Source organism: Phocoena phocoena, chromosome 20 (genome assembly GCF_963924675.1).
Source record: "Phocoena phocoena chromosome 20, mPhoPho1.1, whole genome shotgun sequence".
Lineage (NCBI taxonomy): Eukaryota > Metazoa > Chordata > Mammalia > Artiodactyla > Phocoenidae > Phocoena > Phocoena phocoena.
The window spans coordinates 8,970,960-8,997,499 of NC_089238.1; the positions used below are offsets into that span (position 1 = coordinate 8,970,960).

The 26,540-nt window shown below is 57.6% G+C and overlaps 2 protein-coding genes across 2 annotated transcripts; one reads left to right on the plus strand and one right to left on the minus strand.

Moving 5' to 3' along the window:
- Positions 1–6,872: 6,872 nt before the first annotated feature.
- On the plus strand, positions 6,873–9,068 carry PTGIR (prostaglandin I2 receptor). The gene is made up of 2 exons (XM_065899608.1): positions 6,873–7,640; positions 8,682–9,068. Exons 1-2 carry the CDS (start codon positions 6,873–6,875, stop codon positions 9,066–9,068), a joined length of 1,155 nt encoding a protein of 384 aa, XP_065755680.1.
- A 6,611-nt stretch (positions 9,069–15,679) lies between these two features.
- CALM3 (calmodulin 3) lies at positions 15,680–25,041 on the minus strand. The gene is made up of 6 exons (XM_065898481.1): positions 24,866–25,041; positions 20,522–20,552; positions 18,176–18,319; positions 17,904–18,010; positions 17,500–17,635; positions 15,680–17,357 (listed from the first exon to the last, which is right to left on the minus strand). Exons 1-6 carry the CDS (start codon positions 24,866–24,868, stop codon positions 17,329–17,331), a joined length of 450 nt encoding a protein of 149 aa, XP_065754553.1. The 5' UTR covers positions 24,869–25,041; the 3' UTR covers positions 15,680–17,328.
- Between the last annotated feature and the right edge of the window lie 1,499 nt (positions 25,042–26,540).

A 26,540-nucleotide genomic window follows, 5' to 3' on the forward strand; every position in this document is an offset into this window, starting at 1 on the left:
GCCCTCCCGACAGCTTACCTCCCCTGTCAAAGTATGAATCCAATAAACGTGGTGACTGTGGTGGTGCCTGTGCTTTCGGGGAAACTGAGGCACGCGCAGAGCTTGGGGCCACCGTAGGGGAGCCGGTGTCCCGTCTCACCCCTTCTGAGTGTGTGTGGAGTGTCTGGCGGGGCGTGAGGTTATGCGGGGTTTGTGGATGCGGAGGGGTTAGGGGAGGAAATGAGCGCTCCTGGCTCTGGCCTCCACAGAGTGTTCCGCGATCCTGAATTTATTTAATCGACCCAGCAGCCTCAGAAAGCAGCTGGCTACTTGTATGACACCCATTTTACAGATGAGGAAACTGAGCCAAAGGTGGCTAGGAGATAATGGGGTGAAGACTGGACTCCAGCGCTAGCTGAACCTCTCAGCTGGCCTCTCTTCTCTCCTACCTCCTGAGTTGGAGGTTCTTAGAATCCCCAGTGTCCACCTTTCTCATCCCCTGAATGATTCCACCCCCTTTTTCCACATCTGGTTAGTCCCTGACACAGGCCCCCCTCTCCTTAACACTGAACTTTTCTCTGTTCATTTATTCATTATCCCAAACACTCCTGGCCCTGTGCTGGTTGAAACTGGGGACACGGTCATGACTGAGACAGTCCCGGCCCTGGGCTTCTGGGGCTCAGAATCCAGTGGGAGAGACAGACCTGTCCCCAGATAGTGATGATTCAGAGTGGGCAAGGCTGGGATGGGGGAATTCAGAGGGAGTGCCTGACTCAGCTTGAAGGTCAGGGAGGGCTTCCTGGAGGAGGGAACATCTGAGCTGGGACATGGTGATAATAAAACTTGGGGACCCAGGGAACTTCCGTAGCGGTCCTGTGGTTAGGACTCTGTGCTTCCACTGCAGGGATCACGGGTTCGATCCCTCGTCAGGGGAACTAAGATCCCGCATGCCACGGGGTGTGGCCAAAACAACCCCCAAAAAAACAAACACAAAAACTTGGGGACCCAGAGAAGAGAGATGTGTGGCTACGGGAGACAAATTAGTGTATGCATTCCTCCCGATTTCCTTTGTTCTGGGGACACAGGTGACTGTGACAGCCCTGGTTCCTGTCCTGTGTTTACCACTTCACACATTAGTGGTCTGCAGGACCTATATAGCCTCCAGTTAGATAGGAGTACTTCACATAAAAGTCCATATTTCTGGCTTCTTCCATTTGGAAGGGCTGGTGACCTCAGACCTGCACAACCCTGCAGGGTGACCAGAGGCTATGAGATGGGCCCTGGGCCTTCTAGTTTGCCAAAGTCCCCACCATACCTCATTGTCTCCCAGTTAAGGAGGCTGAGAGTCAGTTACTATTTATCACAGAGCCTGTGCCGAGGGCTTCTTACAGAGGAATGAAGAGAAAGGTAAAATATCTTGAACCCATGTCTCTGTTGAAAATAAAGAAATGCAGACTGGACTTCCCTGGTGGCACAGTGGTTAAGAATCCACCTGCCAATGCAGGGGACATGCATTCCAGCCCTGGTCCAGGAAGATCCCACGTGCCACGGAGCAGCAACTAAGCCCGTGCGCCACAACTACTGAGCCTGCGCTTACTAGAGCCCACGAGACACAACTACTGAGCCCACGTGCCACTGAAGCCCCCGCGCCTAGAGCCTGTGCACCGCAGCAAAGAGTAGCCCCCGCTCGCCACAACTATAGAAAGCCCAAGTGCAACAACAAAGACCCAACGCAGCCAACAATAAATAAATAAATTTTAAAAAAAGAAAAAAAGAAGTGCAGACTGGGTGACCTGTGGGTTTGGTTAATTATTTTACCTGGTTGGTCCAAGGGCCACTGAGTTTGCAACCTCTCCCCTCTCCTCACTCTCTCGTCTTGAGACTGAACCCTGGATCTGGATGAAGATGGCTCACTGGGCCTCCGCTCCCCAGAGACGGACTGTGCCTGTGTCTGGCAAGTGCTCCATTATTCACATTGGATTAGGGTCCCCTGGGTCCCAACTCTGAGCTTCCTGTTGAACTGAGGCAAGAGAAGCTGTAATTATATCTCCCTCCTGTCTCCTACCTCTCAGCCGTCTCCGGTCTGGTTGCATCATGTCTGTGGGAGCCCCGGGGGAGATGGGGGACAGAGAGAGCCAAGGATGAGCTCAGGGTGGGGAGTGGGGGGAGGAGGGATGCTGGAAGTTGCCAGAAGGATTCTGGAATTTCACAGACCCAGCATCCTTGCATCTTAGAACCTGAAATGCAAAGGAATCTAGAATCCCAGGAACTTGGAGGGCTGGAATTCTGGAGTCTTTGACCAGTGCGGGGGCCAGGATGCTGGGGTCCAGCGCCCTTGTCGGACTAGGATTCCAGAGCTCAGCACTTCAGGAGTGTAAGGATTTCTTGAGCCTGGACTGTTGGGATTCAGATCCTTTGAGCCCTGGGATCTTGGAACTGGTCTGGGGGAATGGAAGCTGGGGAGAAGCAAGTGGGGCTGGCTGACCTGGTGGGGGGCAGGGAGTGGGAGGAAATGTCTGCCTGGAGAAGGAGGGGGGCTGGGTGAGCCTGCACCCAGACTGAGCCTGGGAGGGAGGAGAAGCCAGAAAGGAGAAGCCAGAGCAGGTCCTGGGTGACCAGCCTGCAAACCAGATAACGTCATTAGTGGGTATGACTCCGTAGCACCCGCTTCTGGTTACCCGCTGCTCTTTCCTGCCACCCCCAGCTCTGAAGTCAGCTCTGGGGTCAGGCCCAGGCTGGAGTCAGAGCCAGGCCAAGAGGCAGAGAGGTGAAGGCCTGGGGTAGTCCTTGCGCCCAGCAGTTCTCTCCCATTTCACCCCAAACCCCAGGGCTGGGGGCTGCCCCACCCAGCTGTCCTCCTTCCACACCCCACCCATGTGCTTGGCACTGAGGGGCCGGAGGTAAGGGGTGGGACAGCCCAGAGCCAGAAGGATCCAGAATCACGGCCATCACTTATTGGGAGTCCGGTTTCACAAGCCCCATCTCCCGTAATTCTCACGGTAGCCCCCAAAAGACTCTGTTTACCCCCATTTTACAGACATGGAAGAGTGGCATGGAGAAGTGATGTCACCTGGTCAGTCGGGGTTTGAGGATGGAGTGGGAGAGAAGTCGATGGATGACTTCAGGAGGGGCTGGAGGGGTTCAAAGGGGGCCTTGAAGGACAGAAGTAAGGGGACCTCAGGTGAGGTGCACGGCCCAGGCAAAGGTGGGAAAGAAGCGACAGAGCAGGGACACCAGGAGCCGGAGAGGGAAACAGCGGCCAGTAGGTAGGCAAGGACCCACTGGTGGTGGAGAAAAGGGCGGTGGGCAGAGAAAATTGGCCTCTAGCTGGGGCGGCTGGGACCTGCTAAGGAACGATGGGTCAGGATGGACACACAGCGGCTTCTCACAGCAGTGAGCGGGCACAGGTGACAGGCGGGCCTGGCAGGCGTGAGCAGCTGGTGGCGTGTGGGGGGGGTACGCGGTGAGGCCAGCTTCCTCCCAGGGCAGTACCAGAAGGACGGAAACCAGGGAGCCAGGAGAGGGTCGGGTGCAGGGCGGGCTGGCATCTTAGGTCAGGCAGGCCTGGGCAGGCAGCAGGAGGCGCTGGCCGGCGGGTGTGGAAGAGCCCATCCCGGTCCCATTTCCTGGCCTGGTTGGTGCTTGCCCCCCTGAGCACACCCACCCAGATGGAATGACTCAGCTGAGGGCCTGCCCAGGCTCCAGCTATGACCTTCCTCTCCCATCACTTGTCGCACGCCACTTGGGACCACGCCCCCATCAGATGGTGCCCTTTGAGGCCCTCTGCGCCCCCAGCCCTTGACACACGGTGAGTGGGTTAGGGTTCGCTGAATGAATAACACCACCAACGGTAGCTGTTTGAGGACTTCCTAGAGGCAGGCAGGGTGGACTCCGTCTCTAACCTTCCAACAACATCCCAAGGGCATGGCAGCCATGTGATGAAGAACATTGAGGCTTAGAGACCCACGTGGGCCAACACAGCCATAAAGAAACAGGTGGGCCCCAATAAACAGACACGCGTGGACGCACCAGTAGACACAGATGCACAAAGAGACCTTAGAGGAAAGAATGCCCTCCACTGACACACACACACACACACACACACACACTCACTCACTATGCTGATACGATGCTCGCTTAGGTCACACAAACCCACACATGAAGTTCACACATCCACAGTCCCTAGCACACCCCCTCCCAGGTACCCGTTCTTCCCCCGCTCCCAGTGCTGTGTGTCCATTTCCAGTTGTCTCTGGGCTGTCCTCTCTCTTCTGTGGCACTGCCCCAGGGTCCCTCTGGGGAGGCCTGACTTGTGGCAGGGGGAGGGCGCTGACTCACCCATCCAGAGCAGTTCCTTCCCACAGCTCTTCCCGCCCCTGGAAGTCACGCCATCCCCAGCCCAGCCCAGCTGGGGTGACCTCTCACCCCAGGGCACCCGGGTGGAAGGGGAACGCTTTGTGCCCTTGTCGTGGGGTGAGCGTGTCCAACACTGGCATGGACCCCAGGGACCCTTAGTCCTCTCCTTAGGAGTGAGTTACAGTTGCCACCTCTCCTGCCTGCTCTGGAGCACAGAACTGATGCCAGGGTCTCCAGGGCTCCCGGCCCCCAGCGGCAAAGGTGGGGAAACTGAGGCCTGGGGGAGGCGCCTGTCTGAGTCCCCGATGGGCATGGGAGCAGCGTGGACTTCCTGAACGCTCAGCAGTGCCTGGTGGGGGCAGGAAGCCAGTAGGAGGGAAGTTCCAGGAACCAGAGTTCAACCCCCACCTCCCCTGGCACTCCTGCAACATCCCTGATGCAGAGACAGGACGCGAGCCTGCCAGGCATCATCCTTCATTAATATGATAGAACTTCCTGAGTTCCCTCTGCTCCGCCTGGGATCGCAGAGGGTGAGGGCGGTACCACGTGGCCAGGATGCCTGAGACACACACACACAGGCACCCTCAGAGTGGGGCTGAAGGGTCATTCTTGGAGCCCCTGGTGTGGCTGGAGCTGGGGCATCCATCCCGGCGGAAGCTGGGTGTACCAGCTGGGCATGGGTGATAGGGAGATGGAGGAGGGGGAGGGGTGAGGGGATTGTGGTCACGGAAGCAGGGGTGGCATGGCGACGGAGAGGGGAAGTCTGTAGCTGCCCAGCGTCCAGTCCTTGGGGTCAGGGGCATCCTCCCTGGCCTTGGATGGGATACGGTATGTACATAGGCTCTCTCCTTGTTACAAAGAGGGGTCTGGGATGGGCCACTGGCCATGGTCGGCCACCAGGCCCATGAAGCCCATTGTACAGATTAGGAAACCGAGGTCCACTGGCTTCTCTCATCCTGGCCTGGGACTATCCCATAGCAAGGAGGTGGTCGAACTGGGACAGAAACTCCAGTCAAATGGAGTGAGAGCTTGAATTTGTCATCTCTGCACTTAAACTGACTCCCTGAAAAATAAGAGGTGTCTGAGAAGGTCTCTGAGGTCCCATCTGGCCCTTATGGGTTGGGAGGCTGCATGGAAAGCCACAGGCTCAGTGGCAACAGGGACGGGTGACCGCTGTGCTGGCATCTGGGACACACAGGCTGCTCACACTGGCTGGAGGGTGGCGGCTCTGCGGCTGGTGATGTGTTTGTAGAGGAGTGGGAGAAATTAAGGAACAGCAGTGCTGGAGCCCTGGACGGCTGTCTGTGGCTAAAATATTATTCTTTGAAGTCAAGGTCACCAGAGCTTGGCCTGAGGCCTGGGAGTGCTAGGGTGAGAGGCAAGAGGGCGGGAGGGTGCTCCCCTTTGATGCGGAGCAGTGGAAATCCTGGCGGGATGGGGTGGGGGCTGGTCTCATGGAAGGAGTGAACTGTGTCCAGGGAAAAGCAAGCTCAGTTGTGCCTGGAAAACACTACATCAGGCAGGAATTTCCTGGTCATTTCTCAATCCTTGGGCAATGTTCTAACCCCGTGGGGCCTGAGCCCAGAATAGATGCCAGAAGCCACCCCAGACAGCCTTGCAGACTGGTCAGCTGTGCCCCTCAGGTCCCGCCCGGGTCCCTGCTGGCAAACTCCCAGCTCCAGGGTGATGATGACTCAGGTGATCCCCACCCGGCCGACGCTGGGAAGGGAAGAACGCTGGCAGAGTCCTGAGTGTGCCAGGTGGCAGGTGGCTCGGTGATGGGGACCGTGAGGGGACACAGGGAGGGGGAGGGGGAGGCGGGAGATGGATGTCTTGGGGAGAGGGCATGGAGGGAGCGTGCCAGGGAAGGCGGACGGAGGCCAGGACCCTCTGGGGAAAGCAGAGGCGGGGGAACGTGGGGCAGAAAGAGGAAATGAAAAAGCCGGGGTGAGCAGGCAAGATGAATAGAAAGGGAGGGAGGAGGGAGGGGAGGAGGGAGAAGCTGACACTCGGAGAGGGACCCAGCCAGCACGACCCTGGAGAAGGAGCGAGGGGACAGAGGAGGAGCTGAGAGAGACCGCAGGCAGTGAGGAGGGGCTGGGAAAGCAGAAACGCGGAGAAGGGAATAGACGGCTGTCAGGAGAGAGGGAGGGAGGGAGGGAGGCAGAGGGGGTGGACCAGGGAGGAGACAGAGACAGAGACACAGCAAGAGACAGAGAAAGAGAAGGAAAGAACTAGGGGCTTGAAGAGGAAAAGACTAGACAGAGAGACAGATGTAGGGAAGGAAAGAAACAGGGGAAGGAGAGAGAGAGAGAGTACCAGAGCCTGGGGAAGACAGAGGGGAGAGAAATAGTCGCACAAGAATTGCGGTGGGTTGGCTGGGACCCTCCCTCCCCCCGACCTCCAACTGCAGCGAGGACCACGGGGAGGGGAGCGCGGTGGTGGGCGTCGCAGGGCCGGATCCGGCTGGGCTCCCCTCCGTCGCCACCTCCCACCCCGGGGACCCCTCCGGCCCGGGCGGCCGCGGGAGGCCGGGGATGGCGGATTCGTGCCAGAACCTCACGTACGTGCGGGACTCGGTGGGCCCGGCCACCAGCGCCCTGATGTTCGTGGCGGGCGTGGTGGGCAACGGGCTGGCGCTGGGCATCTTGGGGGCGCGGCGACGGTCACGCCCCTCGGCCTTCGCGGTGCTGGTCACCGGGCTGGCGGTCACCGACCTGCTGGGCACGTGCTTCCTGAGTCCAGTGGTGTTCGCGGCCTACGCCCGCAACAGCTCGCTGCTGGGCCTGGCCCGGGGCCGCCCGGCGCTGTGCGATGCCTTCGCCTTCGCCATGACCTTCTTCGGCCTGGCCTCCACGCTCATCCTCTTCGCCATGGCCGTGGAGCGCTGCCTGGCGCTCAGCCACCCCTACCTCTACGCCCGGCTGGACGGGCCGCGCCGCGCCCGCCTGGCGCTGCCCGCCATCTACGCCTTCTGCGCCGTCTTCTGCTCGCTGCCCCTGCTGGGCCTGGGCCAACACCAGCAGTACTGCCCGGGCAGCTGGTGCTTCATCCGCATGCGCTCGGCCGAGCTGGGCGGCTGCGCATTCTCGCTGGCCTACGCCAGCCTCGTGGCCCTGCTGGTGGCCGCCATCTTCCTCTGCAACGGCTCGGTCACCCTCAGCCTCTGCCGCATGTACCGCCAGCAGAGGCGCCACCACGGCTCGCTGGTCCCCAGCCCCCGGGCGGGCGAAGACGAGGTTGACCACCTGATTCTGCTGGCCCTCATGACGGGCATCATGGCCGTGTGCTCCCTGCCTCTCACGGTGAGTCCCCTCGGCAGATCGGGGTGGGCGGTGGGGAGGAAGGCAGAGCCCAGCGCCATCCTCCATCGTTTGTACCTATTTCACACATGGGGAAACTGAGACCCGAAGAGATGAGAGGCTTTGTCCAGGGTCAAACAACTCCCAACTTGCTGGAGAAGTCTCCCCGTTTGCTTCTGCCCCATTTGACCCCTTCTGACTCTTGTCTCCCCCTTCCACATCTCTAGCCCCCCAACCCTACCAATTCCACCCCCCACCAACCTTCTCCTACCCCTACAATGATAATAAGATCCGCCATTCATTGCTCTCTGTCCACCCTGTGCTCAGTGGTTTAGAAATCCTTTCTCCAATAATCTCCAAAATGATCTTATGCATCTATTCCACAAGCATTTAGCAAGAAATGTGACGAAGTCTCTGCCCTGTCACCATTTTTACAGAGGACAGGTGATGATGCCTTTTGCCCATGATCACACAGGCAGGTCTGCACCCTGGGCTCCTCTGATGCCAGAGTCTGATCTCCCTGCCACCGTGCTCCCCACTTCCCCAGCCCCACCCATGGGTCTGCCCTTGGCATCTCCTGGCCTCGCCCCTTTCCTGCAGGAACTCCTGCCCTGCCCCTCCCAAATTGCAGCGGGGCCAACCCTGGTCCTGTGGCACCCAGTCATCCTGTCTATACTCTGGGCCTCGGTTTCTCTTTCTGTAAAACGCAAGGGCTGGGCTAGATCTGAGGGTCGTCAAACCTTTGGGGGGTTACAGAGGACTCAGGAACTGGACACACACAGACACAGCCCTGGGACCCAGCCCTACCGCCCCATCTCTCCGTCTCTAGGGCTTTGCTGGCTGTCTCCTGGGGCTTTCTCTCCCTCTGCTCCCCAGACGCACTTGTTTGTTAGTTTTCATCTTATCTTATTTCCTTCCCTTTCGGACAGGCCACCCCTCCCTCATTTCTGCCAGTGAGCAAGTGGGGGGAGGGGATCGAGGGTGGGGTGTGGGTGGGGGCAGAGGACTCGTGGGTGCTGCTTGACACCCTCACTCTGCCCTCAGATCCACGGCTTCACCCAGGCCATCGCCCCGGACAGCAGTGAGATGGGGGACCTCCTCGCTTTCCGTTTCAATGCCTTCAACCCCATCCTGGATCCCTGGGTCTTCATCCTTTTCCGCAAGGCCGTCTTCCAGCAGCTCAAGCTCTGGTTCTGTTGCCTGTGCCTGAGGCCTGGCCAGGGCGACTTGCAGACGTCCCTCTCCCAGCGGGCCTCGGGGAGGAAGGGCTCAAGGGCCCCCACTTCTCTCGGGGGGAAGGATGGGAGCTGGGTGCATTCGTCAGCCTGGGGCGAGGGGCAGGGGGCACCCTTGCCTGTCCTACAGCCATCCAGCAGCACCGTGGGAACACCGTCCAAAGTGGGGTCCGAGACAGCCTGCTCCCTCTGCTGACATCTGCCCCGTGATCTCCTGCCCTGTCTTCCGAGAGCAGCAGCCAGAAATTCAGGGACTTGACCGGTGGCTGCGGGTGGACAAGCCCAGAGCTGGATCCTGGAGCCCAGCCGGCCAGAATGTTGACCCCATGGATTCAGAGGGGTGATCAGCTGCTATTTCTCCCCCTTCAGGGTGGCCACGATGGGCTGTGGGAGGAGGGAGAGAGGGAGAGGAAACAATTATCCTGGAGCATAAAAAGAACAGTTCTCTCAAAATATCCGGTGGCCTGGGTGGCCTGGTCTGGCCCTCGCTTTGCCTATCCATCTCGCTGTCTAAATATTTAGAAGGCAGAAAAGTTCCCAGCAGCTTCTGTGCACTCAGGTCTGCTCTGGTTAGGGTTCTGGCTCTGATCCTCATTCACTGCAGGGTGCCCTGGATGCCCACCCCAAACCCCCAGCGGACAGCCCTGCCCTCTCCCAGTCCACTCCAAGAGCCACTGCCTCATGGGAGCCCAGAATTCTCCGACAAGCTCCCTGCTTCCCTTTACTTCTGATTCCCCATCAGACTTGGGAGGCCTGGTCCCCGCAGGGGAGGTGAAGAAGGGGAGACTGTTGCATTGTGGGTGACACCACTGGACAGGTGCCTGGAAACTGCATGGCTTGGTGAGTTGCAAGATGTGGATGGTGGGGCCCTGGGCTGGGGGAGAAGCTGGGGAATGAAGCTGTGGGAGGCACGGAACCCAGGGACGGCCCAAGAACTCAGACCTAAGTCCTGTGCCTGTCCCTACGCCCCCTCTCAGAGCCTCACTTCACCGCCTGTGTCCTGGGAACTGCCACCCAAATGTCATTCATTCATTCATTCGTTCATTCAACATAGTGGCCGCTGACTCTACCAAGTGCTGGGGACACAGAGCAGTCTCGGCCCCACCCTGGATTCCTCTGGGGTGATTTCCAGCCTTCAATTCCCCTTCTGATTGCTGGGGTGATGTCCAGCCATCCACCCCTCCCCGCTTCTCGTTGCCATCCCCTGCCCTCAGGTACAGAATGCAAGGGTTTTCCAGGAGTGAACATGAAAGGAAGTGGTGCTTCTGCTGGTGGGAGGAGGTGAATGGGAAAGCCCCCCCCCCAGACTCACCCCCAGCCCTGGGTTCCCCTTTCTCACTTGGCTTCAGGGTTAAAACAATAAATCTGCCCCTGGGGAGGGCTGGAGGAGTAGATGAGGCATGAGCTTCCTATAAAGACAATAGCGGCGGCCATGGAACCCGTGCCCCCTGCAGTGGAAGCCCAGAGTCCTAACCACTGGACCACTAGGGAAGTCCCTGGTCTATCTTTTTAGCTTCTTGGCTCAAATCACTGTTGGGCTGATGAGTTTGCTTTGGTTTCCTTTTGCGCAGAATGGTGATCATAATCTAATACTTAGCTTACAAGGCCGTGCTGAGGATTAAATGATTCCCCCGAAAATGATTACTCCAGCACAGGGCCTGGAGTAAAGCCCACAGTATGGGTTACTGTTACTGCCGTTGTTATTGTTGTGGCTACTGTAGTGGTTTTTGGCATCTGGGCAAATGCTGTTTGAAAACAACGCTTTTCTCCATTGCTTTGACTTCTTCCCACCAGACATTATGTTTCATTTGAAGGGGTGTCTGCGAGAGTTAAAAATAGGTCAAACGACTGCTTAATGCATATGGGGTTTCCTTTTGGGGTGATGAAAATGTCCTGGAAGTAGATAGCGGCGGTGGTTGTACAACGTCATGAATGTACTAAATGTCACTGAATTGTACTTTCTAAGATGGTTAAAATGGTACATTTTGTATTATGGGTATTTTAACCACAATAAAAAAAATGTAATACTGAAAAAAAAAATTGAGGAAGTTTAGAAACTTTTATAGCAGTCTTGCCAGAGAAATATTGTATCGCTTGAATTTATTTTTCATTTATTTTTAGAATATTTTATTTTATTTTATTTATTTATTTTTGGCTGCGTTGGGTCTTCGTTGCTGCATGTGGGCTTTCTCTAGTTGCGGCGAGCGGGGGCTACTCTCCGTTGCGGCGCGCGGGCCTCTCATTGCGGTGGCCTCTCTTGTTGCGGAGCACGGGCTCTAGCACGCGGGCTTCAGTAGTTGTGGCTCACAGGCTTAGTTGCTCTGCAGCATGTGGGATCTTCCCAGACTAGGGATTGAACCAGTGTCCCCCGCATTGGCAGGCGGATTCTTAACCACTGCGCCACCAGGGAAGTCCTATCGCTTGAATTTAATAGTAAAAATTTGACTTGTACCAAAACAAACCAAAAAACAGTTCAAGAAACATCAGGTGGGGTCCGGCCTTTGTTACCAATCCTGGCCCGGCCTCAGTGGGAACCAGCCCAAAGGTGCCCCTGGAGGAGCGTGCAGAAGGGATGGGATGGAGGGGCTGCGTTTCAGGCAGGAGTCGAGGTGGGGCAGGGCTGCCTGTCCAGGCAAGACCCCGGGGGTGGGAGGCACGCTTCCCTCCTCTCTCTGTGCCGCCCCTGGAAGGCGGGTCAGTTCTGGCCTCAGCATTCGCTGAATGGCAGGGCAGGGCTGGGCTTTAGAACCCACAGCATCCTCACCCAAGGTGAGTGCCATTATCAGTCCTATTTTTCGGATGTGGATTAAGGGGAGGAGAGGATTAAGTGTTGAAGCTGGTTTTCTGCTGGCTTTTACCCACCAGGCCTAACATCTCAGGAATCTTCCCCCTCCTCTGCATCCCACTGTTTGTCTTAGAGCCCCACCAGCTCTGGCCTGGATGTCTACACTGTCTGCCAGGGTGCGGGTTTTCAAACAACTCCCTCGGCCCCTCCAGGATGATTTGGAAGCTCCTCTCTTGGCTGGTTCCTGACCCCTGACTGCCCGGGTAACCTCTCCGCTGGCTGCCATGGTCCTGTCTGGAGGTCCTGTCTGAATGGTTCCTCCCCTGCCTGCCGAGCTCCAAGGGCTCCCACTGCCCCGAGGCCAACTCCCACACTCTCTGCTCGGCCACAGCAGACAACCGAGGTTTCCCCAAAGAGCCCATGACCTTTGGGGCCTCCACCTCTTAGCTCGCTGAGCGCACCCTTCCCATGAGGCGTGTTTCCCCTTCTCCAACCGTCAAAAGCTCCCTTGCCCTTCAAGTTCCTGCTTTAGGCTATTCCTCCTCCTTGAAGACTTAATCACTGCTCTCAGGCGCTCTCAGTGCGTCTGAGGCTCCACAATGGTCCTCACTGCAGCCTGTTGTAGCACAGACGTCCGTTCGTTCATTCAGCAGGCTCTGATTGAGGGCTTACTGTACGTCAGGTTTTGTCCCTATGACGCTGGGGACGTGGCAGGGACAGACAGCCTTGGCCCTGCGCTCCTGGAGCTCACAGTTCAGAGGGGGCAGGGCTGGGCGTTGTGAAGGGTGGAGTCTTGGGGGACATCAGGGAGGGTTTCTTGGAGGAGGAGATGGCTGAGCCAGGACCTGAGGATTGGAAGAAAGTTAACCAAGTAAAGAAGAGTGTTTCTGTTGTGCTCGCAGTTCTGGCTCTGGCCTCTGATGCCTCCTTTCCTTCGTCTCATTCATTCATTCAACACACGTTCCCTTGAGCCTGCTCTGGACCCACGGCTGCTCTGTGCTTGCTGGGGAAATAGCAGTGACTGACACCGCCTTGGCCCTACCTCGCTCACAATTCAGTGGTGGTGAGAATTTAATAATCACAGAAATATGTATTACAATAAGCCACAAAAATATAAATTTACAAGCTGTGGAATGTACTGAGAACACAGTGAAAGGGAGGCGCCCGCTCTGGTCTGGCGTTGGGATCAAGAAGTGACACGCTGGGAACAGGTCTGTCTCCCTCAAGGAGACTTGATGCACTTTTAACTTCATTTCTTGATTCATTTCTGACTTTCGGGCACAGATGGAACTTAAGCATGCACACACACATACACCCTGGCCAGTCCCCGGGAGTAGCTGCTCTTGGGCCTTCTGTGGTCACTGCCCCACCTGCTGGTCACACTGGGAATGACACTTAGAGGTGGTTCCAGAGCCACTGCATTGGAGCTCCCCTCTGGGAGGTGAGGGGAACCTGGATTTCCCTCCAGTGGGCCCCAGTTGGGCACTTCCCGATGTGTCCCCCTGTGTAGTCACTTTCTCAGGACAGGTTTTGAGCTGGCCCAGAGGATCTGTGAGCCTGAGTTGGAAATGACCCACAGCAAGCATCAGCTGATGCTTGCCCCTCCCTGCCTTAATAATGCAGGCCATATGGAAGTAAAAGTCAAAACACAGGGCCCAAGGGGGAAAATAAATGACGGGGCAGTAGAGAAGTGCAGGCAAAGCAATGCGGTGGTTAAAATCGTGGGCATTTGGGATGCGAATAATCTGGGGTTCAAGTCCCAGCTCACCCACTTCCGAGAAGTGTGGTGCTAGAGGTTTTAGTTGCCCCCCCGACCCCCGCCTCCATTCCTTTCAGTTCTTCTTTTTTTTTTTTTTTGGCTACACTTCCCAGAACTTCCCAACCAGGGATTGAACCCACGCCCCTGCAGTGGAGGTGCAGAGTCTTAACCACTGGACCGCCAGGGAAGCCCCCTCCTGTCAGCTCTTGATGATAACTTATCTTGTGCTCATATGCCCACTGGGGAGGATGCATGTCATAAATGCATACTAAATTTTATTAGGACTCAACCTGGCCTGGGTGAGAAGTAAATGAGACGATGTCTAAAAAGCGGCACAATATTTTCTGATCCTCCTTTGAGAGACAATTACTATGCTCCATTTTGCAGACTGGTAAACTGAGGCTCAGAGAAGTGAAGTCACTGCTCCAAGGTTATCAGGTAGGAAGTGACAGAGGTGGGACCTGAGGCTTAGTGAGTATACAGACACTGCAGTGGTGACGCTGGGTTGGAGCCCAATCCTGTGAGTCACCAAAACCTATCTTCTTCACAGCTATAAGACCAGAATTTTCCACAGGTATCCTGGCTGCTAAGAAGGCAGCTCCCATCTCAGACTCCACCGTTGTGACCCCAGCCTCAGCCTAGCCTTCCCACTGGCTGTCTCTGGCCTACCTGAAATCATCTTAAAAAAAAAAAAAAGACCATTTACTCTAGAGTCAGGCAGCTGAGAGCATGGACTGACTGCTCAGGTCACACCTGCTTCAGATTCCAGCTCTCACTTTCTGGACTAGTTCCTGCTCTTCTCTGGGCCTCAGTTTCCTAGTCTGCCAAATGGGGACTAACGGCACCCAGCCCAGATGGCTGCTTGAAGGATTCAATGAGATCACGGAGGCAGAGCTTAGAAGACAGCCCGTGGAGTAGAAAGCACCCAATGGAGAGCAGCTCATGCCCCCTGGACGCTCACTGCACCCCAGGCCTGGCTCCTGCGGGCTCACCAATCCTTGGCTGGCCCTGGTCAGTGGGTTTTCTTGGCCACATCACGTGGTATGTGGGACTTAGTTCCCTGACCAGGGATCGAACCCACGCCCCCTGCAGTGGAAGCATGGAGTCTGAACCACTGGACCACCAGGGAAGTCCCGAGGTCAGTGTTATCACAGCCCCACTTTCCAAACAGGGGCAGAGAGCCGTCTACCCAAGGCCATGCACGCAGTTAAGTGCCCCGGACCCTGAGCTCTTACCCACAACACTCTACCATCTTTACTGCACCAATTTCGAGCCCCAACCAGATGGCAGAAAAAGGGGGCAGAGAAACTGGGGCTTTGGAAAAATGTGTCTCCTTTCCGCCACAGGAAGGGCCCTGAGTCTGAACCCTGTCAGGCTTCTTCATCCTCCCAAGGCCGGGTAAAGGTGAGCAGAAGTCTTTTTACTCCACTGAGCTGTCTCTGCTCGCCTCCTGCCCAGCCCCTGGTTGAGTGAGAGCAGCTCAGATGTTAGATGACGTCTATCGACCAGTGTTTGGTAGTTGGGGGTGGGGCCACCCCTCCTTTCTTTTTCATCCCCACTTACCTCAGGGAAGCTGAGGAGCTTTCTATGGTTTGCAGTTGTTTGGGGCTTTTTCTTTCAAATCTTAGTCGTGTGCCCTCTCCAGGAGCTGACTGAAGCTGTGAGCTCGGGATCACGCCTCTTTTCTCCCCACCGCGTGTTCGAACTTGGCACTCAGGGTTCCCGCTTGACACTGGTCACCTCTTGGCCGGAGCACCCTGTCGAGACCCCCCCCACCCTGGCCTAGGCCCCCAGGGCCTGACCCTGCCTTCTTGTTCTCTGGGATGATGCCTTTCCTTCCCCCACCCCCACGCAGCCAGGTGACCACTCACCTTTCAGCTTGATGCTGCCCGCCGCCCTCAACCCCCAAACTGGGATGTTCTTGTGACGCAGTGGACCTGCCTCAGGCCTTCTCAGGCCTCATCTTGCAGTCATTCGTGTGACTGATACAGGCCTCCACTAAGGCGGGCTCATTCTCTCTCGCACACGCGTGCAGGTCCCAAGATGTCCAATGGCGAGCACTCAGAGCTGACGGGCTGCGCCGCCAGGATAGAATCCTGCCCTCAACCACCCGGCCGTCTGGTTGGGCTCTGAAATGTGGCTGTGCAGTGCTGAGGCCAAGTCTCTTGAGCGAGCATGGAGGACAGGCTCTTCCGGGGAAGGGCTCCAGGCCCATGCTCCAGGAGGCAAGCCCATTAACCAAGACAAGAGTAGAAGAGCGGAGTCAGGTAGTCACTGTATTTTATTGGAAAACATTGATATATATTTTTCTTCACAGCTTGAACTGAACACAATATTGCCCGGTTTAAAAAAAACAAACCAAAACACTCCGAAAACATCCACAGCCTAACGCTTACCTGCCCTAACCCTCAGCTCTCGGCTAGGTCTCCCACTATGCCCCATCCCTCCCCTTCCGTCCCCCGGAGGTTGGGTGCCCGAGGGTGAGGATGAGAAGAGATTCTCAAAGCTGGGCAGGTCCCAGGAAAAGCCATTTGATCAACCTGGGGCTGGGGAGGGAGTGGAGGGCAGATGAAATGAACAGGGAAAAAAACAAAAAAAAATCCGGATGACCAAACTGCCCACATTGACTGAATTGTCCCAGAGGCGAAAATCAGAAGCAAGGTCACGGCTCATGCTCTCGGCCGGGGAGTGCGAGGGCAGGCAGGTGGGCGAGGGCAGAGGCGGGCACAGAGACAGCACAAAGGTCGGGGAGCCAGCCAAGTCACCACAGGGGAGCGGGAGGGGCCGGCGGAGGAAGCAGAGCTGCCCGTGGCCGCTGGTCCTCCAGGGCAGCTGGCCGACGGGACTGTTTTATTGCAGGCATGTTCTCTTCAGAGTGTGGTGGGGCACATCTTCCCTCTCTCCACCCCTCAGCTAGCCCAGCACGGTGTTGGACAAAATTAAAGCTTTAAGGGGCATGAAGAAAAAGAAAGGATAACCAGCATATTACAAAGCGGCCATCCCCACGTCCATTCCGATGAGGGGACCTCGATGCGGGGGGGGCAGGGGCATCACGAGGGAGCGGCATGGGATGTTAGCACCAGGTATTTACAGGACAGCTTGAGATCGCGTCAGGAGCACGGGCTGGACAACGTGCAGGAGGGTCCGGGGAGCAGCCCCGCTCAGCCCCACCTCAGGAAGCCGATCAGATGGGTTCAGAAGAGCAGCCAATGGCATCTGAGCCTCGTCCACTCTCTCCGGCCCCTTCTCTGAGCCGGCCTCCTCAAGTGGTAAAGAATGCCGGCTTCCAAGCCTCCCTCGCCCCTTGACCCCCTCCTGGGCCACATCCAGTCAACACCACAACTCTGGAACCGCCCCCCCGCCCCGTCCTCAGCCCTTCTGCGATGCCTCTCTCGGCACCCCTGCCCCAACAGGCTGCTGGGATCGGCACAGGGAATCACAGGGCTGGTCGCATGCAACAGCGAAAGGCGTGCTCTCCTGCCCGGCCCTCAGAGGGCCTCGGCCCCTCCCCAGCAGGTCCCGGGACAGGGCTGGCAGCCACCCGGCACCCAAAATATAAGAGGACATATGAAAAGAAACAAACCAAGACGGACGAGAGCCACCCGGGCTGGAGAAGGAGGGCAGGGCCCCCCCGACAAGGGGACTAGGGGGCTCATCTTATGAATGCATCAGGCCTTGGAAGATGTGAATGGAAGGGGGAAGGGCAAAAGGAAGAGATGGCAGGGGCATGGAAGGAGACTCGGGAGGAAGAGAAAGAGCGATCATGCAGCTTGGGACAAATCTTTTGTTGCTTTATCAGATTCTCAGTCAATCAACTGGTGTTTGCTAGAACCGGGATACGCAGGGGAGTGTTGAAGATGCGCGCGCGGGAAGAGAGATCGAGAACGGGCATCACCAGCTGCCCGGGGGCCTTCACTTTGCAGTCATCATCTGTACAAACTCTGTGGAGGCAAACAGACAGGGAGGAGGTCAGCCAGCGAGCAGGGCTCAGCCCCAAGCCGCACCCCGCACCCTGCCCCGACCTGGGGGCTTGTTCCAGAAGCTCCTGCTGCTGGCCCAGAGACAGGGGCCGGGTCGGCTCACCTTCGTAATTGACCTGGCCGTCTCCGTCGATGTCAGCCTCTCTGATCATCTCATCCACTTCCTCATCGGTCAGCTTCTCACCCAGGTTCGTCATGACGTGGCGCAGCTCTGCGGCGCTGATGTAGCCATTGCCATCCTGGGTGTCAGGAGACAGACAAAAGCTTTGAGCTCGAGGCATTCGCCCGGCTCTTCCCTGGGGGCCACAGTGCAGGAACTGTCAAGTCACCCACACTCAGCAGGGGCAGGGGGGCTTCCTGAGGTGGCAGAGCAAGTCGGCAGCGGGTATGGCACTGGGGCCTGGGCCTCCTGGAAGTTCTGACTCCCGTTACACAGGGCATCCTGGGACACCACCTGTTCTGCTCTCTGCCGGAGTCCCAGAGCCACTCTGGGAAAGGCCTGCTCACCTTGTCAAAGACACGGAAGGCCTCTCGGATCTCCTCCTCGCTGTCTGTATCCTTCATCTTTCTGGCCATCATGGTCAGGAACTCCGGGAAGTCAATGGTCCCGTTCCCTGCAAGGTGGGGAAGGGAGCAGGGATGCTCTGGGCCTGGGCCCTGGGAGACGAGCCCGGAGCCCTGGCAGAGGAGACACCGGCTCATCCATCACCGGAGGAAGGTTCCTCGTGGTCGTGAGGGTGACCGGGAGTGGGGCTGCCCACCCGCTCCATGGGGCTCACCATCTGCGTCCACCTCATTGATCATATCCTGCAGCTCGGCTTCAGTGGGGTTCTGTCCCAGGGATCTCATCACTGTCCCCAACTCCTTGGTGGTGATGGTACCATCTCCATCCTTGTCAAAGAGGGAGAAGGCCTCCTTGAATTCTGGGAGAAGAAAGACAATGAGTCAGAGGCTGAGGACACAGGGAAGTCCTGACCTTGGGAGACAGGCCGAAAGAGTCAGGCCCACCTAAAGAAACCAGAACAAGACTTAAATTCCAGCCCAAGCCTCTCGCCTCTGTACTCAGGGCCGGACCCTTCCTTCTTTCAGTCAACACTTACTGAGCACCTGGCCTGTGCCAGGCAAAGCTGCCTGTCTGTCACCCTAGCTCAGTGGGGACAGAGGGGAAAATGGGTGACAGAGGCCTTAGACCTTCCTACATTTCTTCTTGGTCCCTGGCTTCAGCCTCTCCCTCAAATGATGAAACGGACCAACGTCATGGAGGGGATGAGAGCCGTGGGAAGTCTCTATCTGAAGTATGCCAGCCAAGGTCAACTGGCTGGGAAAGGAAGGGAAGGAGAGGTGCAGGACGCCTCTGGGCGGCACGGCATCCCTCCTGACTGGTACCGCCAGCCCAGTTCCCTGGTTTCCAGAGGAGCCGAGTGCTGTGTATGGTGGAGTCTGGGGGTGGCCGGCAGCAGAGCACGGCTGACGGACGATGCGTGGGGTAGGTGGGGGGACGGAAGGAGAGGGGATGGCTGCCAAGCCAGGAGGATGAGGCGCTAGTGGCACTGAGTGGGAAGGCCACAGCTGGGACGCCTCAGGAGCGGGAGAGAAGCGCATGGCTCCTGCCCTCCCACTGGGCCCGTTTCGGCACCTGGCTCTCCCCACCCCCAAACCCTCAGAGAACAGATGCCTGGCAGCCTATTCCCACAGGGCGTGGGCTGGGGTGAGGTGGTGGACAGTTTGCTAATGGGGACGGGGCGGGGATGTGACGTGGAGCGTGTGTTTGTGTTACCCGAGGGCAGAGCGGGGGGTTGAGTGTGGCAGGAGCCACACGTACAGCCGAGCCCCTGGGCCCTGGAGAAGCGTTAAGTGTCTCCCTGGGGATGCTGCCACCGCCCTGTGCTGAGGCCTTGTTGCTCTTTGGGGGAGGGGGTCATGTGGGCACCCTACGCTCGTGATCACTAAACGACAAGGGGTTCTCTGGCTTTCCTCAGTGGGTCTCCATAGCCACCGGGGGCCAAAGTTTAGAAGCAGAAAGTGTGGGGGGAGGAGGAAAGGAGAGAAGGCGAGTCCATCCCTGTCTCCTCCCACTTCAGAAGCTGGACCTTCAGTACCAGTCACGTGGGGCGTGTTGAACGTGACAGCAAAGCTGGGGTTGGGTCGCTGCGGGGCCCAGGGGCTACTCTGCTCCAGCCCGTGGCTGTGGAGCTTAACTGGGAACCGGCCTCTGTCCTCAGGCAGTGCATCGTCTTGGGGCGGGGGGCAGGGAAACCTGCTCAACACACAGTACTTCCTGCAGCTGTGACTTCCTGGGCTTTAGGGGACAGTGAGGCTACAAAAATGAATTAGACAGGATTCAAGGATTTCTTTTAGCTTACTGGGAAATATGTGATCATTCCTTTGTTCATTCATTTTAGTTATTTAGCCAACAAAAATTTACAGAGCACCTACTATGTTTTAGGCACCAAAGATACAGCAGGGACTGATAAAGTCCCCAAATAAGGAACGCATCTAGTGACAGGAGATACAGCAGGTAAAGACATCATAAAATAATTTCAGATAGAGAGAAAGGCTGTGAAGGAAACAGAGTGACCTGATGGAGAGTAAAGGAAAGCTGTCTATTTGAGAGGGGAGTCAGGGAAGTCCTTTCCAAGGCGACATTGGAGCCGAGACCCGAAGGATGAGAAGGAGCTGCCCGTCAGTGCAAACCGCCGGGGGAAGGCACTTCTGGCCCAGGAGAAAGCAAGTGCGAGCGCGTGCAAACGTGAGTGCGGAGGTGGGAGTGCCTGCCGAGCCATCTCCTGGGCGGCTCCTCAAGTGGGCCAGGAGCTCTGCAGCCCCACAGTGAGGCAGGGAGCTCACCTTCTGAACCTAACCGGCAGGGGTCGGGCTCACGCTGCAGCCACTGATTAAAAGACCCCGAGGAGCCATGGCCAGGAGAGGAACCAGCCCTGCCATCTGGTGAGTTTCGGGCTCAGGACTGTGAGGTTTGGTATTACTGGGGCGGTGGTGTGCTCTTATACACAACAGGTTTATCTGTCACACGCTCCTCCTGGTCCCTCTGCGCCGGAGTAAGATTTGGCTGGGGATGCAGAGGACTTCCCGTGGCAGCGGGAGGGGAGGGAGGGAGGCAAGCTCACCTGCGATCTGCTCCTCAGTCAGCTGGTCAGCCTGGAAAAGCAGGAAGGAGAAAGTTAGTCACAGGCTGGCACATCCTTGCTCAGCCCGGCCCCCTCTGGTGAGGCTGGTTCCACACGGCACCCACGTACCTGGGCAAGGGAGGTCATGCCAGAGCCAGGGTCTGGGATAAAGTCTGGTGGTCCAGGAAGCTGGGGACTGAGGTGGGCTGGAAACCCAGACCAGCCTGACGCAGGGCCTGTTTACACCGCCCAGACTCCGAGGTCTCCAATCCAACCCAGTGCTCTGGAGCCACGGTGGGCGGGAAGAAGGGCTGCCCCAGACCCAACCCAGCTGCGCCAGCATAGCACAGGAGCCCCAGAGGCTGAGTGAAGGGAGCAGTTGCCCTAGAGGCCTAATCAAGCAGCTCTAGAAGGCTCCAAACCAAAACAGGCCAGTCCTTGGGTAGGGCAGAGGGAAGATGTCTGGGGGCTCTTCGCTAGTTTCTATGTCACCGATTTGGAGGCACTAGGTCCGAGCACAGTGGACCCAACTGGCAACAATTCTCCTAACTGGTGGCTCTGAGGCGCTCCAAGTGCCTAACAGAATCCTGCTCAGGCAGGGGGCAGCCCCCCACTCTCTTGTGCACGGGGCACCATTCCGCTGTTTCTTTTGGGCAGGAAGGGTGGGTGTCAGGGAGGGGACTGCAGCAGGCAGTGGTGGCAGAGGCTGGAGGACTAAAGTCAGCTTCCCCTGCTGCACTGCAGTTCTGAACCCTCTCCGGCCCTGGCCACTCCGTTTGTTCGTTAGGACGGTGGCAGGCAGCCCTTACTGCATGCGGGGCTTGGGGGCGGGGCAGAGGAGAAGCAAAGGCTAGCTTGTCCCACACTGGTGTGCTGGGAACTAGCCAGGCATAGGGATCCTCTGGGGAAGCAGCCATGAGGGGAACAAAATCCCAACATTTAGCATCAAAAAAGGAATTTTCCTTGGTTTTTGTGAATGCTGCCAAAAAGGCACCGCTCTCCCCAGACCACCATCCCCTTCCTTTATTTCCTTTCACAATTAGGGGAAAGGGGCTCCTAGCGTTGACTCTGAGAGCCCCCCAAACTGATGCATGCCATTGTGTGTATTTGCATTATTCTCTATAACGTTTCCAGAGCTAGCAACAACCCCCCACCCCGTCCCAAATATGAAGACCGATCACATTAGAACAGGTCTCAAATGTCCTTTTTCTTTCTTTCTTTCTTTCTTTCTTTTTTTTAAATCTAAGGGAAGAGAAACTTAGGCCAAGCCCCAAATAGTCAGAATGGGAGGGGAAATCAAAGTGATGATGACAGAGGGGAGATGGCTAAGGGAGGGGGAAGCAGGAAGGTAGAGAAGGAAAAACACCACACATGCACATTCTGGAAAAGTCCAAAGTCTAAAGGGAAGGTTAGGAGGCCAAATGGAGCTACTTCTGCATCACTTTCAGAAAAGACCCAGGGCTGCTGGGCTCCTGAACGCCAGCCTGGCAGCCCCAGGCCCACACAAGCCCCTTGCTCCTCCGCTTCCCCTGGCTTCTACGGGTAAAGAAGCCGGAGCCGATCCCCTAGGTCCTGACACCCGAGGAAGCTGCTGGGGGAAAGTGAGAACAGAGGATGGGCTTCTGGTTACCAAGGCCAGGTGATGCCAGGGGAGGGGAGGGGAGGAGGCAGACGGGAGAGCAGCAGTCTGGGGAACAGGGCCGCCATCCCCTCTGCTTTCATCCTCTTCCCCTGGCCTGGATAGAAAAAGCTAGTCCAGTCGGGGACCTCCGCGCCCCTACCACACCACCTTCAGGCAGCAGGGGCAGGGGCTGCGGGCAAGGCGGTTGGCACAGGCTGCAGAATGGCCCAGAGTGGCTCTGAAGGCCGGTGTCTGCCGCTCCCCACCACCAAGCTGCAAGGCGCAGAGAGGCTCGGCCACACTCCTACGGGGTCACTGCAAATAGGCGTGGCTCTGACTGTAGGGCCCATCGCACACTCTCTCCCTCCCTGTTAGGAGACCCTCTCCCCTGCTTGGGGAAGGAAAGGTCCCAGCTCCGAGCTAGAGATCTCAAAGCATGGCTGCTGCCCAGGAAACTGATCACCGCTGGGGAGCCCTTCTCAAGGCTTCTTCCCTTTCCTGAGCTGAAGATTTTCAGCTTTCACCAACAACTGTCTCCAAAATAACCCATTTGGTCTCCTGCTTCCATGTCCCTCATCTTAGGCTCCAGCAAGGAGCTGGACAAGGAAAAAAAAATAATCCTGGGGTGGGGGAGGGAAGAGGGTATTATTTCTCTGCCTTGCCCCAGCCCCCAGCCAGTGCCAGAGAGCAGTGTTAGATGAGCTCAGAAACCAAGGCCAGGGCCCCTCACCCGGGCCAAGGAGGAGCCACAGAGCTCAGGCCAAAGTCCAAGGCCAGTTAGCAGTGACTTGTCCCACCCACCCATACCTTGCCGATTACAAATGGAAAGAGAAACTAGTAGGGCCAAAGCTCGGGTCCTATTTGGGAGGCGGGGGGCCTCCTAGCACCTGCCAGTGATTCGGTGCCCGTTTAGCAAGGTTCTGCTGGGGGAAAATGGGGGAGAGGTGAGAGGAGCCATGAGGCCTGTGTCAGCAAGTATGAGATCTGATACACAGCAGCGGCGGCCTGTTCTCCCCAGCCTTGCCAGGGATGATGGCTGCGCCCGGTCCCGAGGCTGAGCCTGGGGGGCTAGGGGTGTTGTGGGTAGCAGGGACCGGGAAAGAACTAGTCTGCTGGTTTTCTCTCAAAGCCCCAGCTGTGTGAATTAACAGAAGCACTCAGTGAGGGCCCCGAACAGAACAAGCGGCCCTCGGGCTGATGAAGGGGTCCTTCTGGAGGTCTCCTCTAGTCAAGCTCTGCAGTCCCCACCCTGAGGCCACAGGAACAGGCATCCGATTGTCACCGACGCCACACTGCACTGCACTGTCATTTGGCACAAGTGAGGAGATGCAGAGCGGTGCGTGGAGCTGGAGACCATGAGAAAACCAGCATTCCTGTTTGGAAAGAACAGCTCTCTTGGTCTGAAAGGGACAGTGAGCGGGTGAGGTTCAAGGCTGAAAAAGCTGGCTCGTTTGATGCAGCCCAAACTTTCATCTCCCACCCCCATTTCCTACAGCGTCAGTGCGCCATAGGGGCCCGAACAACTCCGCCCACCTGCTCCCACTGCCCTGCCTTCTGCCCAGCTTCATTCTTTCTGGGAAGGGGACCCGAGAGCCACTCCCTCCGGCCTCTGCAGCCCACCCCCCATCCAGACTGAACAGTCTTTGTCCCAGCTTTGCCCTGGAAACTTCCGGGGAGCTACCCACATCCACCTCCAACCCGAGGCCCACCTCAGCCGCCATTCATTTTCTCCAACACGTCCCCAGATCTCCTTCCACCCCACCTCCCACACCACCCAAGCCAAAGTCCTCTCCCACCCCTCACCTCGGAAAGCCACCTCCTCACGGACCCAAACACAACACTCTGCACTTCCAAACCCAACCTCCCTTCCTAGTTCAATAGCCTTAACCCACCAGTAACCGCAGAACCTTCTCTGGCTGCCCCCCACATCAACCACGAGGCCCCCTGTCCCCCCAGCACTGGCAAGCTCGCCATTCCCTTTTAACCACTTCCCCGACCCCAATCCTCTTCAGTCCCTGCAGGTTTCCAGAGCATCTCCTAACCTCGGCTGCCACCCACCCCAGGCTCTTCTTCCCCAAGCTTGCATCTCGCCCTCCTCCTCCTTCCTCTGCACTGTCGGTCTTTGGAGAACCTCCTTCTCTCCCCTCAAGGGTCTGATCTGTAGAAGGGCCCCCCCCGCCCCTCCAGGAGCACTCCCCCCGTCCAGGCACAGCTACCCACGGCCCCCTCTCGGGGAGCTCCCCAGCAGCCCGGCTTCCCTCCGATCCCCCTTCCCTGCATCCTCTCAGGACCCAAAGCCTTTATCAGGGCACAAATCACCCCCTTCCCTAGCCAATGTTTCTTACCTCGCCCCCCTGGAATACAAACACCTCACCTTAGCGACCAAACGCCCCATCCTGGGTCCAAGAGCCCTTACCCTCTGAAGGTCCAGATGCTCCATCCTGGGTTCAAATACCCCCTTGGAGGGCTCAGGTGCCCCTTCTGGGGGCCAGAGAACCCATCTGGTGCTAAAAGTCGCTTTTGGAAGCCCCAACCCCCTTTTCGGATCCAAACGTCCCGCTCTGGGTTCGAATGCCCTCGATAGTGGGGCAGAGAGGGGTCCAGAGGCGCTCTCCGGGGCCCAAACACCCCCCCATTCTGGCTCCACTCGCGCTCTCGGGGGTCCTGCCCCGCCGCGCCCACCTCAGAGCCCCCAGCCTCGGGGGCCCTTCAGCCTCACTCACCATCGCGAGGCCCGGGGTGTCCGGAGCGCGGGGATCAAGATTCCTCCGGCGGCGGCAGCAGCTGCAGCAGCTTGAGCTCGCCGCGCGTCCGCGCCTCCACACTCACTGCCCGCAGCGCGCGCCGCCGCTGCCGCCGCCGCCGCCGCCCGCCCCAACGGTCCCTCAACGGCCGCCGCGCGCGCCCCGCCCCGCCCCGCCCGGTCCGCGCGCCGCCGCACTGCAGCTCCCATGGATCCCTCCGCGCCTCTCTTCGCACTGCCGGGCCCGCGGATCTCTCGCTCCCACCCCGCTCGGGGCTGGGTTTGTGGCCGGCCGCGCGCGCGCGCGCACCCGCCGGGGGACTACTTTCCGTCGCCGCGCGCCCCGCCCCCCGTGCCCACTCTACTTTTCTCCTCGGCGGAGGGGCACTGCTCGGCGGCGCGTGACGCGTTCCTGTGTGAGCCGCGCCGCTATTGGGCCCGGGCGACGGCGGAAATGAGAGCGCGGTGCCGATTGGTCCGGCCTTCCCTGCAATGCGTCAAACTGGGGCGAGCCACTGCGTGGTGGTGGTGGGCAGCCCGAAATGTGTGTCTGCGTGGAGCTGTGAGGCGTAATGAGGCGAAGGGGAAAATTGTGTGACTGTTAGAGAAGCAAATACATCATCTTCTTGGTCAGGGAGTGGTAAAGGGCTGGCGGAAGATGCAGAAGCACTTTCTCGGCTCTCCCCTCTAACAGATGGAAGATGGTGCAATCCAAAATGCTGGCCTGGAAGCCCCGCCCCCAACTGCGCCCTACGATGTGGCGGGGTCTTCAAGGTTCTTCTCTTACCCTAAAGGTGCTGTCCGTTGGGACAGGTGTGTGCACCCTGTGACACCCTCCACAGGTGTCCGGAACCCCTATCCCCGCTTCACTCCTGATTGGCTCAGGGTCTGTGAAAGTGGGGCCGTCGCAGGACAGCCTCTGGGAACAGGGCGTTAATTCAGTCATTCATTAAAAAAGACTGAATTGGGTGCCTGGTGTAATGTAGGGACCCGTGATTGGCTGGGCTGGGGAGACCAAACTTCCCAACCGTTGTCCTGTTGTCTTGTAGACCACTTGACTCCTTGTTCTAAGGTTCCAGCCATAGGAGGAAAAAGAGTGCCAAGGTTAGCTGAGACTGTTTACTGGAGCTCAGAAACGCTCCCCTTCTCTTGTTTAGAATGGGAGCTGCCATTCGATTACACGCCCCGTACCCCTCTCGGTGATTGGCTGAGGGATGGCTCACTCGCCAATCATTATGTCACACCTGGAACAGGATGTAGGCTAATGAGAGTCCTTCCCTAGGTTTTTGGATCTCGAGTTTGGGGACAGGAAGCCTTTTCTTTTTGCGTGGTGAGGCTGTGAAGAAATAGGTCTGGCGCTGTCTGTGGCCATTTCCCCACCCTGGAGGGGAGAATAAAAGTGATACCAAGGAGAGGCAAAGAAGAGATGGAGTGAGAGAGTCCTGTTGCCATTCACTTCCCTGGTTCCAGTACTCTTGAGGCCAGCTGCGCAGCCATCATGCCAGGATTTTGCATATATGAGCTATTAAAATTTCCCATTTATCCCAAACTGGTTTGAGTTGAATTTCTGTCACTTGCACCCAAAGATTTTCTGATGGATGTGAGCTGGGCTACACTCTGTCTTGGTCATCAGCATTGGCCCTGAAACAGAGAAG